The 19,669-nt window shown below is 47.6% G+C and overlaps 1 protein-coding gene across 1 annotated transcript in view; it reads left to right on the forward strand.

The window, feature by feature from the left end:
* RYR1 (ryanodine receptor 1) overlaps positions 1-19,669 on the forward strand; it is a 223,826-nt gene that overhangs the window by 59,706 nt on the left and 144,451 nt on the right. The window contains exons 14-28 of the mRNA XM_056847594.1: positions 305-440; positions 1,941-2,036; positions 2,975-3,093; positions 4,409-4,542; positions 5,576-5,817; positions 6,606-6,798; positions 7,839-8,055; positions 8,738-8,842; positions 9,046-9,149; positions 9,615-9,698; positions 11,646-11,805; positions 12,721-12,868; positions 13,349-13,554; positions 13,945-14,119; positions 15,262-15,470. Of these exons, the coding sequence (XP_056703572.1) occupies positions 305-440; positions 1,941-2,036; positions 2,975-3,093; positions 4,409-4,542; positions 5,576-5,817; positions 6,606-6,798; positions 7,839-8,055; positions 8,738-8,842; positions 9,046-9,149; positions 9,615-9,698; positions 11,646-11,805; positions 12,721-12,868; positions 13,349-13,554; positions 13,945-14,119; positions 15,262-15,470 (2,328 nt within the window). The remainder of the gene's footprint in view (positions 1-304; positions 441-1,940; positions 2,037-2,974; positions 3,094-4,408; positions 4,543-5,575; positions 5,818-6,605; positions 6,799-7,838; positions 8,056-8,737; positions 8,843-9,045; positions 9,150-9,614; positions 9,699-11,645; positions 11,806-12,720; positions 12,869-13,348; positions 13,555-13,944; positions 14,120-15,261; positions 15,471-19,669) is intronic.

The following is a 19,669-nucleotide window of genomic DNA, read 5'->3' on the forward strand; positions in this document are numbered from 1 at the left end:
GACTAGTAGTCACTGATAGACCTTCTCCTCCATGCACATGTCCACCCCCTCTTAATGCCTTCCCAGTTGGCAGCCATCACCACATCCTGTGGCAGTGAGTTCCACAATTTAACTACGTGTGGTGTGCAGAAGCACTCCTTGTGTCTGTCCTGAATCTCCCACCTTTCAGCTTCAGTGGAGTCCTCCCTGCCTTTCAAACTATAGAGCAGTTGACTATGTGGGTTGCACCATGAGTGGGTGAAGGAATGTGGAAGGACACAGTCCTGACCCCCCCAGGCCTGAGCACATCTCTGGCTTCTTGCAGGGTATGATCTCGCTCGTTCTGAACTGCATTGACCGCCTCAACGTCTACAGCACTGCTGCACACTTTGCGGAGTATGCCGGAGAAGAGGCAGCTGAGTCCTGGAAGGAGATTGTGAACCTGCTGTATGAACTGCTTGGTATGTGGGTGGAGGGCAGGGCTCCAGTACAACTGCTGTGGGGAAGTGGCGGGGTGGGGTGGGGGAGCTGCTTTCAATGAGATATGACTGAAGTGCCCCCCCAAACATGTGGAAATTTCTCTCGTGGCCAGAAGTCAGGGGAGGTGGGAGGGGATTAGATTCCCCATCAGTAGGGGAGAAGGAGGTTGAGACTGGGAAGGGCAGGAAAAGATCCTTAAGTGTGAGGCTGTGTCACTGGCGACCAAGATCAAGTTAATTCATGCCATAGTATGCCCCGTTACTATGTATGGGTGTGAAAGCTGGACAATGAAGAAAGCTGACAGGAAGAAAGTAGATTCCTTTGTAATATGGTATTGAAGGAGACTTTTACAGATACCATGGACCACAAAAAAGACCGATCAGTGAGTTTTAGATAAAATCAAGTCTGAACTGTCCCTAGAAGCTAAAGTGATTAAACTGAGGCAGTCGTTCTGCGGTCACATTATGAGAAGACAAGACTCACTGGAAAAGACAATAACGCTAGGAAAAGTTGAAGGCAGCAGGAAAAAAGAAAGACCCAATATGAGATGGACTGACTCAATCAAGGAAGCCATGGCCCTCAGTCTGCAAGACCTAAAAAAGGCTGTTAACAATTGGACATTTTGGAGGGCATTAATTCATAGGGTCACCATGAGTCGGAAACAGCTTGATGGCACTTAACACCCACACAAAGAGGAGGGGGATATCCTAATAGCAGAGTGCTCCAAAGGGGGGGGGATGTCTATGCTGAGCAGACAGCTGTGTTGCCTCTTCTGGTGGGAGGAGCCCCCATCCCTAGTTTCAGTCCTGCAAGTGATCTGCACACAGGAACCTCGTGCAGCTGAAAGAAAGAGGGGTTGATTTGGTCTGGTCTGGGTTTGGCAGTAGCTTTCACAAATGATCGATCCAGGCTTGAATTTTTTGGTATCTGTATACCAGAAAGTGTGTCTTGTAAGTCTAGAACTGCAAAAGAACTCCACGTTCGCACCTGGGGGTAGAATGCAGTCCCTCTCACTAGAAGCTAAAATGATTAAACTGAAGTTATCATTCTTTGGTCACATTATGAGAAGACAAGACTCACTGGAAAAGGGCCAAACTAGCCCCTGAGAAAAAAGAGGCAAAAAGCCAATAAAAAAGAGCAGTTATTTATTAAGTTAATAATCCCTACGCGTTTCACTTTAGCTTCATCCCCCTGATGAAGCTATCACGAAACACCTAGATGTTAATTTAGTAAACATCTGCTCTCTTTTTGCCTCCTCCTCTTTCTTGTGTGGAATTCGTGGCCATGAACAGCCCTGTTTGCATCACAGTCATGTGTGGTGCCCTTATAAGGTGGTACCTATTCCAGGAGAATATGCATAGCCATAAAATCAGGTTCCTGTCCAAAAAAAAGCACACTTTCTGCAGTCCCTTGCCATATGCTAACTGCTGTCTCTCTTCCCCACCGCCCCCTCTGGCTTCCTTTTGTGTCTGGCCACGCAGCCTCACTAATCCGTGGGAACCGTTCCAACTGCGCCCTTTTCTCCAACAACCTGGATTGGCTGGTCAGCAAGCTGGACCGGCTGGAGGCCTCCTCTGGTGAGTGGACTTGGGAGAGGGGGGTAGCATGTACTGGTGACTTGCTGGAATGTGGGTGGTCTGAAAGAAGGGGTTGATGGGCAGTGGATTCAGGAGAGACAACAGAATTTACTGCTTCTCACAGCGCATAAGTAGCTGTGGAACTCACTGCCCCAAGATAGTCACTCACTTGAAAAGGGGATTAGGTAAAATCATAGAGGTCTATCAATGATGATTGTACTTCTTTGACTTCTTGGTTTCCACACTTGTACACATGAAGCCAACTGGGTGACCTTGGGCTAGTCACAGCTCTCTTAGCCCCACTTACCTCACAGGGTGTCTGTTGTGGGGAGGGGAAGGGAAGGTGATTGTAAGCCGGTTTGATTCTTCCTTAAATGGTAGAGAAAGTCGAAATATAAAGACCAACTCTTCTTCTTCTTCTTCTTCTTCTTCTTCTTCTTCTTTACGCTTTACTCAAGGATGATTACAAAATTATAAAACAAAGTAATAAAAAATGAAATAAAACTGGATTGAGCAATTAGAGAGCAATTAATATAATGATGTTGCATTATTATTGTTGTTGTTATTTCATTTATAGGCCACTTTTCTTACTAGGACCCAAGGCAGATTACAAGCATATAAAAACAGATTACGATAACATTCGAAACTGAACAATGAAGGGGTGAACTGAAGGGGTGGTGGGGAAACTGACTGACTCAGCAGCTAAATGGCTAAACGGAACCTCCAGTTTCAGAGGCAGTATACCTATGAATGGGGATGGTTGCTGGGTCAGCTATAACAGGGTGAGGATTTGGGCTCCGTTCCTTGATTGTGAACTTCATGGGGCATCTTGTTCGGCCACTGTGGCAAAGCTGGATGTTGGACTAGTTGGATCACTGGTCTGTTCCAACAGGGCAGGCGATGAATACTCTTTGTCTAAACCTGGTCTTTTTCTCCAGGCATCCTGGAGGTTTTATACTGTGTCCTCATTGAAAGCCCCGAAGTGCTAAACATAATTCAGGAAAACCACATCAAGTCCATCATCTCGCTGTTGGACAAACATGGGCGCAACCACAAGGTATGGTGAAGCAGGCATATGCCACTGTCCCTCCCAACTCTCCTTCTAACAGAAATGCATTGTCTGGTTAGGGACACGCTCGCTACAAGGCACTGTGAAGGCTGGGAGAGGCACACAGGACTCGTCTGAACTGGCATCCTTTGGAGGGTGAAGGGGGTTGTGTGTGCTGCGATCCAGAAGATGAAATCTTCTTGCAATATATTGTGTGGATAAAACTCACTTTCTGTGCATTTGTGCCAGGGAATCCTCTTCCAGGATTCAAATGTCAAAGGAATTTGAAATTTTTGAGAATCCGTAATGTTAGTGAGGGCTAGCAACTTGCTCCTTTTATATGAAATAAACGCAGGATGTCTTGCTGTGACATCTATCAACTTGCTAGCCAGACAGGCAGGCTCTTTGCAGGTGGTGCAGCCACAGCCAGGGTTGGAACAAAAGCTGGAGGAAGAACTCCTTCGTATTTGGAATGGAGCGGCCTACCCTCTGGTCCAAAGTTATCCAGTTCTTTCCAGCCCTGCTGTGGTTTAAATCCAGGTGGTGCAAACAAGGCATTCCATTGCAGTCCCAAGGTTTCTTTTCTTAGCAGCTAGATCAGGGATCCCCAACATGGTGCCCATGGGCAATGGCGCCCACCAACACCTTCTCTGGTGCCCACCAAGTGTTCTTAGTGTAGTACCCACCTTAGAAAGTGGGAGGGGCCAGGTGGGGGCAAGGCTTCTTTTTAATTTAATTTTAAATTTTATTTCTATCTTGCCCTTTCCCGGCCAGAGCTGGGCTCAGGGCTGCTAACAACAGTACAATAAAACATCCCCATAAAAACATATAATATAATCAATTAACATTTTTAATAATAGCCTTAACTTAACCATTAATGGCACCCTAGTAGTGATTTCCTCACTTTAATATAGATTAGCAGGTTAGAATCTCTCTTAATCAGGATGAGATCGGGCCCAAAAAACGGCAGGGAGGCAGGAGATCTAATTGGGCCCAGCAAAGAAAACCAGTGTGTGCACTCTCGCTGTCTTCAACCATAGCCCTGGCAGAACATCTCCATCTTACAGGCCCTGGGGAACTGAGCTAGGTCCCACAAGGTCTGGGTCTCACTCAACCCCAGGCCAGGGCCGAAAAAGCCCCAGACCATTTAGGGCTTTAAATTAGCTGTTTCAGAATTCCAGAGGTGCCCACAGACTCAGAAAGGTTGGGGACCCCTGAATGAGATCCAGGTTCCTCTGGTTGGCACCTTCCCCCTTGTTTCTCTGTCCCTGCTTTAAGTGTGCCTCTCTTGGGCCTTAAATTATAGCTCTCCTCCCCTCCACAGGTCCTGGATGTCCTCTGCTCTTTGTGTGTCTGCAACGGCGTTGCTGTCCGCTCCAACCAAAACCTCATCACTGAAAACCTGCTTCCAGGGAGAGAACTTCTCCTCCAGACCAAACTCATCAATTACGTTACAAGGTTGGTCTGTTGCCAGGCTGTACTCCTGCTGCTTAGAACAGCCGGAGCAAGAGATGCAGGACAGAAATCGGAGCAGAATTCAGCATTCTGAGAACCTTAGCTTGCCCTTTAAAAAAAACAGAAAAAGTAATCAACTTTCTAGCCCTTATGGATAGGAAAAATCTGCTTGGACATGTAGGAAAATGCTGCTGAAAAAGAGAAGGTGAAGAAGTGGTTGGATCAGATTTTGCAGTTGTTGGGTGACTGAGCCTCAATGCCTTTGCTTCTTACTCAGAATAGGGTCATCAGAATAAATTATGCTAACCAGCATTAATGTCAAGTTGGTATAAGCTAGAATTCTGTTTTTTTAGTTTAGACTCAGGACTACGGACTTTTAATTTCATTAGTGTAGAAAGTCCAAGAGAGAGGCTGCTGCCAGGGCTGCCAGCTGTCAGATGGGAGCTGGAGAGCTCCCCCAGTTATAACAGATCTCCAGGTGACAGAGATCAGTTCCCATGGAGAAAACGGCTGCTTTGGAGGGTGGACTCTGTGGCATTATACCCTGCTGAGGTCCCTCCCCTTCCTAAACCCTGCCCTTACCAGGCTCCACCCCCAGCATCTCAAGGAATTTCTTAACCCTTGGTGGGCAACTTGAGCTGCCAAAGGTTCAGATCTCAAAAGTCTGTTCTGCCTTTTCCCTTTTAAAGATCCAGCATGGTATAGTGGTTAAGAGTGGCGGACTCTAATCTGGAGAACAGAGTTCGATTCCCCACTCCTACACATAAAGCCTACTGGGTAACCTTGGGCTAGTCACAGTTCTCTCTGAACTCTCTCAACCCTACCCACCTCACAAGGTGCCTGTTGTGGGTGTGGGAGGGGGAGGAAGGGAAGGCAATTGTAAGCCACTTTGCAACTCATTAAAGGTAGAGAAAAGCAGGGTATAAGAACCAACTCTTCTTCTTTTTCTTCTTAAATGTGCTGCCTTTCCCCTCCTACACCCTTTACTGACCTTCTGTCTCCTTTCCTCCTCCCTGCCCTACCCTGTTTTGGACAGCATGCGCCCCAACCTCTTTCTGGGCACGCACGAGGGCTCCACCCAGTACAAGAAGTGGTATTATGAGCTGATTGTGGACTACGTGGAACCGTTTGTGACTGCCCAGGCGACCCATATGCGGGTTGGCTGGGCCATGACGGAGGGCTACAGCCCCTATCCTGGGGGCGGGGAAGGCTGGGGGGGCAACGGCGTCGGGGACGACCTCTACTCCTTCGGCTTTGATGGGCTGCACCTGTGGTCAGGTACGTGCCTAACTGAGGCATTAAAGTAGGTGAGCAAAGACTGGTGGAATCTTTAAAACCAAAGGGGGCAGCTGAGCAAGATTTCCAGTGGTTTTCGTCAGGGTCAGAAGACCAGGGGCTTCCTTCTCTCTCTGCCCAGCTGGCAGAAACACAATCAATTATGTATAAACACAATCACTACAAAAATAGCCGAATATATTATGTATAAAGTAAAAGAAACAAGCCATGGCCTGGATGGCCCTGGCTAGCCTGATCTCATCAGATCATGGCTGGTAAGCAGTGCCAACCCAGGTTAGTACTTGGATGGGAAGACCACCAAGGAACACCAGGGTTGCTATGTAGAGGCAGGCAATGGCAAACAGCTCTGTTTGACTCAGCCCTGACCTGGATGACTACCCTGTCTCATTAGATCTTGGAAGATAAACAGGGTCAGCCCTGGTTAGTACTTGGATGGTTGACCACCAAGTGACATTTATGTCTTATCCAGCCCTCGAAACAAATGAGTGTAACACCCCTGCTTTGCAGGGTCAACATAAATTGGCTGTGACTTGACGGCACTTTCTTCTACCAAGAGGAACAAACTGCGAGTTTGCATGACTTAAAATGCATTGCCAAACTTTGCTCTTTTTAATGCAAAATGGATGCATATTTTTAATTGAAGTGAAGAGCAGCCTCCCCTCCCCAATTTCCTAGGTATCTGTGTTATTTGCATAGTTGGTCCTTAGGGAGGGTCTCCAATTCCCCCCCCCCCGGTTTTTAATTCCTTGCTGCATCTTTCATTGGCACAGGCCGTGTGGCTCGGTTCGTGACTTCCCCTGGGCAGCACATGCTGAGAGCGGATGATGTGGTGAGCTGCTGCCTTGACCTGAGCGTGCCCAGTATTTCCTTCCGCATCAATGGCTTCCCTGTCCAAGGCATGTTTGAGAACTTTAACTTGGACGGGCTCTTCTTCCCTGTGGTCAGCTTCTCTGCTGGAATCAAGTAAGCTCAGCTCCGGAGGGGCAATGGGAGGGTGGAAAAGAGACAGGAAAAACAGATGTGACAAGATTCATGCATCTTTGTCCATCTACAAAATGTAAATTACCAGGTCTGGCAGCCTCAATTTGCCTCGGGGCTGTACAGAGAAGGAAGTGGGAGCCTTTCAAACTCTGCTCACTTCTACTAATTGAAGCTGGACTCCTTGCTTTGTTACTCACATTTTAACAGGGAAAAAGCCATGGCAGTTAAGGATGCATCCGTTTTCCTTTGAAAGCGCTAGTAGCAAAGATGGAGAGACAGTTTTTGTTTTGGCAGTCCCCTTGGGCTTGTGGGCTCCTTCTGGCATTGATTTTAGAGGTGAAACATTGAGGGTAGTTGAACAGGTGGTAACATATGGTAACAAGTCAAGGGACCAGTACATAGCTGACAACAAAGAGAAAATGTGGGATTGGACTCCAAAGCAGGAGAAGAACAATTGTGCCAACAGGGCTCGGTTGGACCAGGTTGCCAACCCAAGGCTGGCAACTGGTTGGAGGCTCACTGTCGGTCACTTCTGGCTTGTCTCATCAGCCAGGTCACTTCTGGCATGACCCGGAAGTGACATCATTGTGCTAAAGCATTGCCTGATGCAATGATGCCATTTCCAGATCATGCTGGAAGTGATGTCATGGTGTTGGGATAATGCCGATCACCCCTCCTGTTTCCTCCACTATTCCTCCCCCTCCCACCACTCAGCTGAGCAGTGGCAGGAAGGGCCAGCAGGGTGGAGGGAGGTCTCCCTCTGAAGCGGAACACCTCGCAAGACTGGTTTGCAATGAAGAGAACAGAGTAGATTTGAAGCTGTTCGCTTGTGAAGCACTGGGGCAAGTTTCAGCAAGGAGGGCATTATAAATGGGCTCCCAACCAATCAGAAGGCTAGATTTTAGGAACGAGTCGGAGCCTAATGGAACAAGGTAACCTGGGAAAGGGCTGTTGATCAGAGCAGCTGTTGGAGGGTGTGTGTACAACCCATATTAGCAACTGGCTTTTCCTGCCCCTACCAGGGTGCGGTTCCTCTTGGGGGGCCGTCATGGGGAATTCAAGTTCCTGCCCCCACCAGGCTACGCCCCCTGCTATGAAGCCCTTTTACCTCGCGAAAAGATGCGTGTGGAACCCATCAAGGAGTACAAGCATGACTTCAATGGGGTGCGGAATCTCCTTGGCCCCACGCAGTCCTTGTCCCACATGGCCTTCACACCGTACCCTGTGGACACCATCCAGGTGAGGTGGCTCAAGATCCCAGCAAGCGGGCGCAAAGGGTGGGGAGGTGGATCTGGAAGGCAGGTGGAGGGTGGACCACCTTTAAACTGGTTTGGGCAATGTGGTAATGTGTGCCTCTATGGTGGGCCAGTTTAAAACTCCTACACATTCTAGAAATGATCTGAGTTGGGGAGGGGCATTTTCTTTGCCTAACAAAACTGTGGATTGTGGGTGTTTAACTTGTCCCACTCGACTGGATCATTTTGCTTTTTTGACCGGAACTTGTGTACATCTGTGGTCCATCACATCCCTAAATCCTGGTTGGCTTGTCCTTCAGATCTCATTTTGTAATTATATCCTCTCATTCTTTCCCTTTATATCTTGTGTTTGTGTGTGTGTTTCTGCCAATTACATGTAATGCTTCATGCGTTTGATGAAGTGTGCTGTGGGTCATAAAAATTTCTGCCACAATAAATGTGTGATTCCTTTAAAGAGCCAAAAGTCTTTGGATGCCACACACTAGTGTGACTAGTCTCTTCTGGAACTTGTCCTATGTCTTGTGCTGGCTGAAGGGTTGAGGGCTTTCTCACTGACATCTTGTGACACCATGTTGGCCAAGGGTCAGGCATAAATGTTCAGCAGACGGAAACATTCGCACTTGTCATTCGCACTTGTCCCGGCAAACTGTTTTGCCTCTTTTCAGATTGTATTGCCTCCCCATCTCGAACGGATCCGTGAGAAGTTGGCAGAGAATATCCATGAACTCTGGGCCCTGACCCGCATTGAGCAAGGATGGACATATGGACCTGTGAGTTGGGCGGCCCCTCGTGGTTGAAAAAAATGCATGAACATCCCTAGACCATATACAGAGCTAGGAAATGCAACTCCCCCCCCCACCTCAGCCACTATAGAACAAACAGAGCAGAGCTTCTGTATCTGAACTCAGGTGTCAGCGAGGGAACAGGTTGTCAGGGGTACCTGAACCGTGATTTGTGCCTCTTCCCCTTTCAGATCCGGGACGACAACAAGCGCTTGCACCCATGTTTGCTAGATTTCCACAGCCTACCTGAACCAGAACGCAATTACAACCTGCAGATGTCGGGAGAGACACTCAAGTGAGTGGACAGTGGGAAAGTCCTGGAGTGGACTGCAGTGGAATGCGGGGGGTCAGGTTAAATTGGAGGTGGGTTCATTGTCTCTTTATGAAGGGGTATGATCCAGTCTGCACATGTGAGTCATGGCACACAAGGTGGCATGCGTTTCACTGCTTAACAGGCCCTTTACGTTTGGAAATAATGTCTTGGCAACAACAGAGTCCATAAGGGCAAGGGGAACAGCAGAGGCAGGGTGCATTAGTGAATCAAGTCAGGGGATAAACAGAGGGCTGTTGTCAAGGGGGGCTTTTTTTGGCTCCTTTGAGAAAAGCTGCTTTTGCATCCCAATAAACCGCGGAATTATCCTCAACACTCAAAGTATTTTGCACCTTCGCTGACTGACAGCCGTCCATCCAGAGGAGGCAAAGGAGGGGATTTGAGTCAGCTGGGAGAGCTTGTTTAACCTTTTCTGTGCCTCACCCCCAGGACCTTGCTTGCTTTGGGTTGCCATGTGGGAATGGCAGACGAGAAGGCCGAAGAGAACCTCAAGAAGACGAAGCTTCCCAAAACGTAAGTGGTCTAGTTCTGTCTAACAAATAGAATTGGCCCTTTTAGGCTGTTCTGGGGCTTGGTGCTGAACTTTAGGAGATTTTTCCTCTCTAGGGCTGAAATTCTGAAGGGGGGGGCAAAGCGCCTTAGGAGCCAGTGTGACCTGTGCTGACGGAAGTGCCCCTTTAATCCATGATAAGGGGCCCTTATGCAATCACAGGTGGCATCCACACCTGCTCCAGGACTCCATGCTGCGGCTTGGGGATGAGGTGCAGGCTCTGCCTCCTGGCAGCATTCCAGTGGCTCAAGTCCGCATGCCAATGTCCTGGGAGGCATTCTCAGGGTGTTCCTGGGGGCAGAGCAGCCTTTAGGCGGCTTTCTAGCCCCTTTCACCCCGGGAACGCACCTTCCCACAGTGGCGTAGCTACAACACCTTTTTTGGTGTTGTAGTCTTGCTGTTTTCTTTTTTCTTTTTTAAATAATTTTTTAATAATTTTAATAATTTTTATTATTTTTCAAAAGATATAAACACACAATTCAACAATTAATAAAAATCATCAAAAAAGGTAAAAAAAAACCTTTGAATTATTGTTGATACAAATGTAATCAAATGAAATACAAGGACTTCCCCTCCATCTCCTTCTATCCCATTATAAAGTTATATACACTTTTGTATAAAGTTCTAATCCTAATATTGTCACATATATGTAAATGAGTTTCTTTGTCAAAATCAAATAAAATGAATTCATAATATCAAATCATATATAATTATTGGCTGTCTTAAAATTGATCTTGTTATGATAACTTTATATAACTATATACGTTAATATAAAAACATCCCTAATAATAGTACAAAATTGATTAGATCAGTGAATAACCCTTAAATTCACCCATTTGAAGTTCATTTTCACAATAAATTCTCCATGCCTCCCACTCACCCATAAATTGCGTATTGTCTTTTTGATTTATCAATGCCGTAAGTTTAGCCATTTCCACCAGTTCCAACATTTTTTGTATCCAATCTTTTTTGTCTGGAATGTCCGTTGATTTCCATTTGGCTGCATAAATCAATCTTGCAGCGGTGGTGGCATAAATTAAAAATGATCTCTGAGTTAAAATAGAGTCTGGTATCATACTAAGTAACATCATCTCAGGTGTTTTAGGTAGTAGTCTTGCTGTTTTCAATGGGGGCATTTTCCTTTTTACATTTTAAATCCTTTTTATTTTATTTTCAGCAGCCGGGAAGCCTCTGAGGAGGTGGTATGGCCTGTGCCACTCCCAGCCACTGCCTAACTGTCCCACCCACCCCTTCAGGAATGGGCTGTTGGTACATATCCTATAATGGCTTGGATCCATGATAGGATAAAGACAGCTGTAAATAAAGTGGTGTCAGCTGTTCTCAGAGACAGGGAACGGGACTTGTTGAGGCTCAGGCTCCAGTTAGCCGATGCAGAGAGTGTTAATTTATCTCAGTGGACAAATTTATCTCAGTGGGGAGGGGCCGTGGCTCAGAGGTAGAGCATATGCTCAGCTTGCAGAAGGACCCAGATTCAATCCCCTGCCTCTCCAGCTAAAAGGATCAGGGTAGTAGGTGATGTGAGAGACCTGCCTGAGACCCTGGGGAGCTGCTGCCAGTCAGAGCAGGCAATACTGATCTGGATGAATTCAGGATAAGGCAGCTTCATGGGTTCATGTGAGCTGAACCAAGGGCATATATATATCATGCCATTCCACACAGCAGAGTCTGAAGGCTTCCTCCAACTCTGGTGGTTGTCCCATTCCTGGAAGAGCCACCAGTTGGAGGGATGACTCCGTAGGTTGGAGAAAAGACTTGGCTGAACTGAGCGGTGTGGGAGACAGGCGAGTGAGAATAAAGCCTCAAATAGTCTGGTGGGCTCACTCAGTAGGTATGAACAGGCAGGCTTTTGAGATGTGTTAAAGTCCTGCTGTGACCCTCCTCTCTGACAGGTACATGATGTCTAACGGCTACAAGCCAGCACCGCTGGATCTCAACCACGTCAAACTAACTCCAGCCCAGAATACCCTGGTCGACAAGCTGGCTGAGAATGGGCACAACGTCTGGGCAAGAGACCGCGTCCAGCAGGGGTGGACCTACAGTGTTGTGCAGGTACTGGATTCCAGAAGGGATGGTTCTGGACATAGGGATGGAGTTGGGTGGGGCCTGTGGGGTGAGGCTGGAGAGGCCCAACCTGCTGGCGTCTGTATAGCCTGGGAGGAGAGGTGAGTCTGCTGTTGGAAGAATGAGCCAAAAACTAGGGTCCTCTGGTTTAAGGCTGAGAGAGAGAGAGAAAGAGGATGCCCTATTGCAGGGGTCCCCAGCCTTTTTCAGCCTGTGGGCATTCTGACACAGTATGGTGGGTGCAGCTTCAAAATGGCTGCCACAAAATGGCTGCCGTCGAAGTCAGAGCCTGCCACAAAATTGCTGTTACGGCTTGCCTTCAGTCACACAGTGCTGTGAAGGCATACCTGCACATTCAGGCTCCCATACCTGCACATTCAATCTGTGGTTAAGAGCGGTGGTTTGGAGCGATGGACTCTGATCTGGAGAACTGAGTTTGATTCCCCACTCCTCCACATGAGCGACGGAAGGTAATCTAGTGAACTGGATTTGTTTCCCCACTCCTCCACATGAGGCCAGCTGGGTGACCTCGGGCCAGTCAGCTCTCCTAGAGCTCTCTTAGCCCCACCTACCTCACAGGGTGCCTGTTGTGGGGAGGGGAAGGGAAGGTGATTGTAAGCCGGTTTGATTCTTCTTTAAGTGGTAGAGAAAGTCGGCATATAAAAACCAACTCTTCTTCTTCAATCAAATCTCCAAAGACCAATCAGAAGTCTTGCTAGGCCAGAGTCCCACCTGGCCTACCCACTTTCTAAGGTGTTGGTGGGCACCATGGCCCTCACGGGCATAGCGTTGGGGACCCCTGCCCAGTGTTCTGTGTTCTGTCCAGGAATGCTGTGCTTTGTGATGTTTGATTTGCACCACGTATGTGAGCGTGTGCATTCCTTTCCCTCTTGGCCTCCTTAGGACATCAAAAACAAACGCAACCCCCGCCTGGTGCCTTACAGTCTGCTGGACGAGCGGACCAAGAAAACCAACCGGGACAGCTTGCGCGAGGCAGTGCGCACCCTGATTGGCTATGGATACAACATTGAGCCTCCGGACCAGGAAACGAGTGAGTCTTGTCCTGCTCTTCCTGCTTTGTGTTTTGCTGTGATGCGCTCTTCATCAGGAGAACCATGATCTGGTTGACATAATCAGGAAGATCACATGGGACTCTCACTGGCTTGTACCATTTCATGGGGAGAACTGAATGTTTTCTCAATGCAAGACACTTCCTCCACCTAGAAAACTAGCTTGTCAGGTACTAGTAAGCCATCTGTGTGCAGGACCATCCTGTGTATAGGTTAGCTAATTTTAAAAAGAAGTCTAACTTTAGAATTCCTTTCCTCACATACTAGTGCTTCGTGGGCTGGGAGAATTAAACGTCTGATCCCCCAACACTGGTCTGAAATAATTGATCTGAATGTGGAGTTTGACTCTGCTGAGAATGGAATACAATGAGAGGGAACAGAGAATTCGAAGATGAGTGAGGCCCGTCTGTAGATAAGCCTGTTGTTTCACTTGTTCCTCTTTCTGGATTGTTTGGATACAGCTGGTCAGGACCTGACCAAGGTCCGATCGGAGAAGGTCCGCATCTTCCGGGCCGAGCAGTTTTACGCAGTGAAGTCAGGCAAGTGGTACTTCGAGTTTGAGGCCGTCACCACCGGTGAGATGCGTGTGGGCTGGGCACGACCCAACGTCCGGCCCGACATGGAGCTTGGAGCGGATGAGCTGTCCTACGTATTCAACGGGCACCGGGTGAGTTGGGGAGGACTGGGTGATGCCCCCCTAATATTGGAGCACCCTATTTATTTTATTTTTATTTTTTTCGATTTCTAACCTGCCCTCAATCCCCGACCAAGGCTGGGCTCAGGAAGGTAACAACAGGTTGATTACAATAAGATAATAAAATCATGTACATCTACTGGTTAAAATTATTAAAACATACAATAAGAAAAATACATCAATGGCACTTAATAAACCAGAACAGCCGCTGGAGAATCCAACCGAACAGTTAATATCCTACACTGTCAGTAAGCCAAAAGAAGTGTAGGAAGAGGGGGAGGGGTTCCCAGAGTCCTGACCCCATGCTCTTCCCCTTCTTACTGCCCATGGGGTTGACTCCTCTGCTTCTCTCCCCCTCTCCAGGGTCAACGCTGGCACATAGGCAGTGAGCCATTTGGTCGTCCTTGGCAGTCGGGTGATGTGGTTGGCTGCATGATAGACTTTGTTGACAATAACATCATGTTTACCCTCAATGGGGAGATGCTGATCAGTGACTCAGGGTCAGAGCTGGCCTTCAAAGAAATTGAGGTTGGAGATGGTAAGTTCAAGACCCTTGGATTTTCTTCCTTGTTTGTCTGTTGAACAGAGGACAGTAGGAGTTGGAATGTATGGATTCCTTTGCCTAACTAGTTGGAGTTAGGATGCAAGGATTTAAGACTTGTGGGATATTTCCCTAGTTGCTGAGTTTGGGGATTTATGTATCTAGTTCAAGATGATCAATGAGAAGTCTTGAAAGATAACGACATAAGAGATTATTTTCTACCTGCTTTGGGGAGGATTTCTGAAGGGCAAGAAATGAACATTAGGAATCCAAAATCCAGCTTTCTGGAATTCCAAGAAAGTGTGTGCTGGCTGGAAAGGTGGAATTCACAATTCCAAAATTCCCGTCCTTGTTAAAAGTGAGCTCTGAGCATGTGTTAATAACAGGGAGAGCTCTGGAGTTCTTTTAGGTTTTCTCCTAAGCACTGGGAAATGGAGGAGCGAGGTAGAAGAGGGAATTTGGGTCCTATCTCCAGTTCTGGTTTGAAAGGTCCAGTGGCCCTCAGACTGAAGTAAGAGCCAGTAGTCCTGATTTATGTAAATAAAGGAAATTAGCATGGATGATTTAACCTAAAATCTGCTTTTTGTCAAGAGGGGCAACTGGTTATAGAGGGCACTGAAACCCCATCCACAGGCCACTGGAAGCTGCTGACCACATGTTGGTCTCAGAGATTCACCAAACATGGGCTGCGTGCTTTGAAGGATTTTTTGGGTAATGTTAGGAGCTGGGGGGTGGGGGGGAGATCCTTAGGAGGCTGAATTCTCTGCCCAAGAACAATTATTGTGTTTGTACTACAAAGAACTACAAGAATGGAGAGAGTCCAGTCTATACACGGGACCTGAAAAGCAGCCCTAAAAGGAGTATGGGGAATCTAGAGAAGTAAAGCAGGGCATAGATACGAATAAGGTTGCCAACTCTATGTTGGGAAATTCTTGGAGATTTGAGGGTGGGGTTTGAGGAGGGATCTCAAGGGGATACAGTGCTATTGAGTCCACCCTGTTTTCTCCAGGGGAACTTATCTCAGTAGTCTGGAGATTAGTTGTAATTCTGGGAGATCTCCAGGCCCCACTTGGAGGTTAGCAACCCTCAACAGGAACCTAGAAGCCTGGTTTTTTATTCCCTCTCCCCGTCCCTCGCAGGCTTCATCCCAGTTTGCAGCCTGGGCCTATCCCAGGTTGGGCGGCTCAACTTGGGCCAAGATGTCAGCAGCCTCCGCTACTTCACCATCTGTGGCCTGCAGGAAGGCTTTGAGCCCTTCGCCATCAACATGAAGCGGGACATCACCATGTGGTTCAGCAAGAGCCTGCCGCAGTTCGCCCCAGTGCCTGTGGAGCACCCTCATTTAGAGGTAAGTGCAGACGAGGTGCTCGGAGACCAAGCCACGGGAGAGGAGTTTGGGGCCTAGTTGGTGGGGGGTGGGGGCTAAGCTACAGAGAACAGCTGTCAAGCTTAGAGAGCCTGACAGACACACACGAGATTTGCCAACCTCCAGGTACTAGCTGATGATCTCCTGCTATCACAACTGATCTCCAGCCGATACGTTGTACCCCAATTATCATAGAGTCCAATTAAGAGGAGGTTGGATAAACTAACAGCTCGTTTATTTGGCCAAAGAACAAAAGCCGGGTGCGCAGGGTCCGTACCAAGCAGGGCAGGAGACTGTCACACCCCCACCAAGGGGAAGAAGTTAGCTTTATACTGTTATAGCAAACATTAGGAGTTAGATTTTCAAACACAAAGACTCAAAACCAACTTTGGAAAAATCAGATTTATTGTTTCAAATAGCTATTTGAGTCTCCAGACTCTGCCTTTCAGAGGCTTTTCAAAATGGAGCTGGAGCACCAGATACAACTGTGTTCAGGCTTATATAACTTCTTAATTAGCTCATTACAATATCTTAACTATACATATTACATCATAGCTTTTCATTGGGCTCAGAGGTTTAGGGGATAATCCATACAATTTAGAATAACTTTCATTGGTTTTAATTATACAGACATCTTATTGGTGAATTATAAGACAGAAATTACCTGATTGGTCAAACAAACTTGTGCAAAGAGTCCATTGTTAATGCACCTGTTACTTTATCTGGTAACAATTAATCTTTTCCTCCCTAATAGTTCCCAGACATCTTGTCTGCTTTACTCTGTTTTTCAACCTTGGAAGAACAAATAGTATTGTATAGTTATCTTCTTCTTGAATTCTCTTGTCTGTCTTTAACTTTTACACATATTTCTCCAGAGGCCCTCTGAGTTTGGAGTTTTAATAATATTTTTTTTATTTATTTATTTCTATTGTTAAAGGCCTGTTGGTTTTCTAAAAGCCTGCTGCTTCAATACCTTAAAGGATATTACGTTTTAATAAAAGATACATTTCCAAACATACGAGTTTCATTGTTCATCACAGTGGGGGGACACATCAACACATAGTCAGCATTTCTCTATGCGCAGGCGCGTCTTAACTAGCTGTTGCTATATCGGAAGAACAGAGTGATCTTAGAGAGTTCCTTTTATTATGGAATGGGAGAAGGGGGGAGGGAAAGCTCCGTCCTTGGAGAGGAGCAGCAGCTTGATCGGGTGATGTCTGTGTGTGTGTGTGTTTCTGCTTTCAGGCACTGAAGTGAATGGGGTTTTTTTTACGTGTTTATTCATACATGTGTATGTAAGAATGCTGGGGATTTTCCATAGACACAACCGATAGAGATCAGTTCACCTGGAGAAAATGGCTGCTCTGACAATTGGATTCTATGGCATTGAAGTCCCTCCCCTCCCCAAACCCCACCCTCCTCAGGACCCACTCCCAAAATCTCCTGCCGGTGGCAAAGAGGGACCTGGCAACCCTAAGGTGGGGCCTGGAAATCTGGAATTACAAGTGATCTCATGACTATGGAGAGCCCCTGGGGGAAATGGCTGCTTTGTAGGTAGGGTTGCCAGGTCCCCCCCTCACCACCGGCATGAGCTTTGTTGTGGGGGGGATCCGTGCAATAGCATCACCATAGAGTTTTGGAAACCATAGTGTTTTTGGAGGAATGTGCTAGAGCGTCCCCATCACTTCCAGGGTAAACCTGGAAGTGACTTTAATAGCTCCCATTCAGCTGGCCTGCGTCTGCCCACGGGCCATCTCAGGGGCGGCAGGCAGCTCCCTTAATTGTCGGGCAACTGCCCGCTAATTACCATATTTATAGGATGGAATTTATGGCATTATATCCTTCTGAGGTCCCCCCCTCCCCAAACCCTGCCCTCCTCAGGGACTACCCCCCAAATCTCCAGGAATTTCTCAACTCGGACATGACAACCCTAACCCACACAGCAATATGTAATAATGTTTGTGAGGGGGAAAGAGTTTGTGGAGGTAACGGGTAGGTTAGGGTTGCCAACTGCCAGGTAGTAGCAGGAGATCTCCTGCTAATACAACTGATCTCCAGCCGATAGAGATCAGATCACCTGGAGAAAAATGGCCGCTTTGGCAATTGGACTCTATGGCATTGAAGTCCCTCCCCAAACCCCGCCCTCCTCAGGCTCCGCCCCAAAAATCTTCCTCCAGTGGCGAAGAGGGATCTGGCAACCCTAGGGTAGGTAGATTTCCTCCTCCATTGCTCAGCACTCAAATGGGGACACCAATTAAGTAGAAGAAAATAATTTCTATAGTTGGTGTAGGCCTGGGGCCTACTGTCAAGTTCAGGCGTCTGTCCCTAGCATCCCACAAGCAAACTCTTCCAGGCAGGTAGTCCTGAAACAGTAATACTTTATTAGGAGCAAAAAGACAGATTAAAGGACTGACTGCTTACACGCAGGTAAGGTTGGTAATGAGGAAATAGTGGCAGGTTACATGTTTTAAAAGCATTACAGACTACAATGGTAAACACGGGCAAGCATCCCCGCAATAAGCTCTTCCCAGGACAGGCAGACTAAATATCCAGCGCAGCTGTGGGAAAGGAAGAGTGAAACTGTACACAGAGTTTACAGGCATGGGAACCAAGGACTTGGTGTGTAGCCAGATGGCCTGGCCATGTCAAGAGCCTTTACCCCTGCTAGCAGCAAGGGCCTGACACCTACTTTTCATTCTTTTAGGCCCCAGGTAGGCTTACCAGGTCCCTCTTCTACTTCGGCGGGAGGTTTTTGGAGTGGAGGGGGTGTGTGTCGCGCACTCCCTAAGTGCTGCATTGCAAAGGGCCGGTTTCCATTCAAACTCCCAGTTTGAGTGGTAAAGGCCTGTTGCGATGCAGCACTTCCAGGTGTGAACCGGAAGTGACCTGTCCCTGCCTGCACAGATTGCCCTCCAACCCTCAGCTGGTCAGCAGGCGGCCAGGTGGATTGGCGGGGGTTTGCCCGCCACCACCTGACTCTTGGCAACCCTAGCCCCAGGTCAAAACACTTCTATTTACCCAGGCTTTAAATTAGTTTTTTTTTTTTACAGTATCAGCCTTTTAATGGTCTGCTTTTGTTTTATGGATAGTTTTTATGCTACTTTTTGCCCAGTGGCTTTTTTAAAATATTGTTTAATTGTTTTAATTGTAAACCGTCTCAAGCAGTCATCTGAAGAGGCGGCATAGAAATATCCTAAATATATAGGAGGGAGCGAGGCTTCTGCGGGATTGTGAGCAAAGGGTGTGAAATGGAGAGGTACATGCGGGAGCAGTTTGTGAGGATGCCAAGGGGGGTAGGTGAAAGGGGATCAGGACCTCAGGGAGTAAGGGAAAGGCGTTGTCTGGGAGCCCTAGAGACAAAGGGGGAACTGCGACTGGGAGCAGCCAGGTCTGCTTGAGTTGGTAATGGATTGAGGGCTCGGAGGGGGCCTGGAAATGTTGGGACAGAATTGGTGAGATGAGGGTCTGCCCATGGTTGAGATGAGAACATAAGCAAAGAAAGAGATGCTTGTGAAGATGGAACTTCGATATGAGGGACAGCTCTTTTCTCCCTCTGGGGAATGTTTTCCACACTTACTTTGCCTGCTGTGTATAGCACTGAGGATTTTGGAATACCTTCTAAGATTCCACCTCAGTTTGTGCCAGGTCTCTGTCACCTTGTGGGAACCTAGGATACACCCAAAATGCTTCTGCATTGTCACATTGCAGGGGAGGCCAGCTGCAGGGGAGCGAGTTCCCTTTCAAGAGCAGTCATCTGCTACTACTGACCTTTTCATTCAAGGGACCCTTGGAAGCTTCCAGAAGGAACCCCAACATTTTTTGCTCACCTCAGGAAGTCATTCAGGCTCATCCAGAGCAGGGAAAGGAGCTCACCCCCATGACTGCCCTCACCTGCTATAACTCTGTGTTCATCTGAATGGCTTCTATGCAGTCCCACATTGGGACTGCGCAGGCGCAGGCCAGCCACGGATAAGATTTGTCAGCTTCTAGCAAAATCTAAAAGAGTGCTCCCCTCCCCTGGGGCATGCAGACTCCCCGCCCCTCGGTCACATGACCCAAGGAGGAGGGGGCACTTTTCCCTCCAGTTCTCTTTCTGCCGCCATGGAGAGAGAACGTGTCTAGCTTCGTCTCTAGCAATGGAGCCTAAAAAGGTTCCACCCTTCAAGAAATGTTCTTCTTGC

The sequence above is a fragment of the Euleptes europaea genome, chromosome 3 (genome assembly GCF_029931775.1).
Source record: "Euleptes europaea isolate rEulEur1 chromosome 3, rEulEur1.hap1, whole genome shotgun sequence".
In the NCBI taxonomy this organism is placed as follows: domain Eukaryota; kingdom Metazoa; phylum Chordata; class Lepidosauria; order Squamata; family Sphaerodactylidae; genus Euleptes; species Euleptes europaea.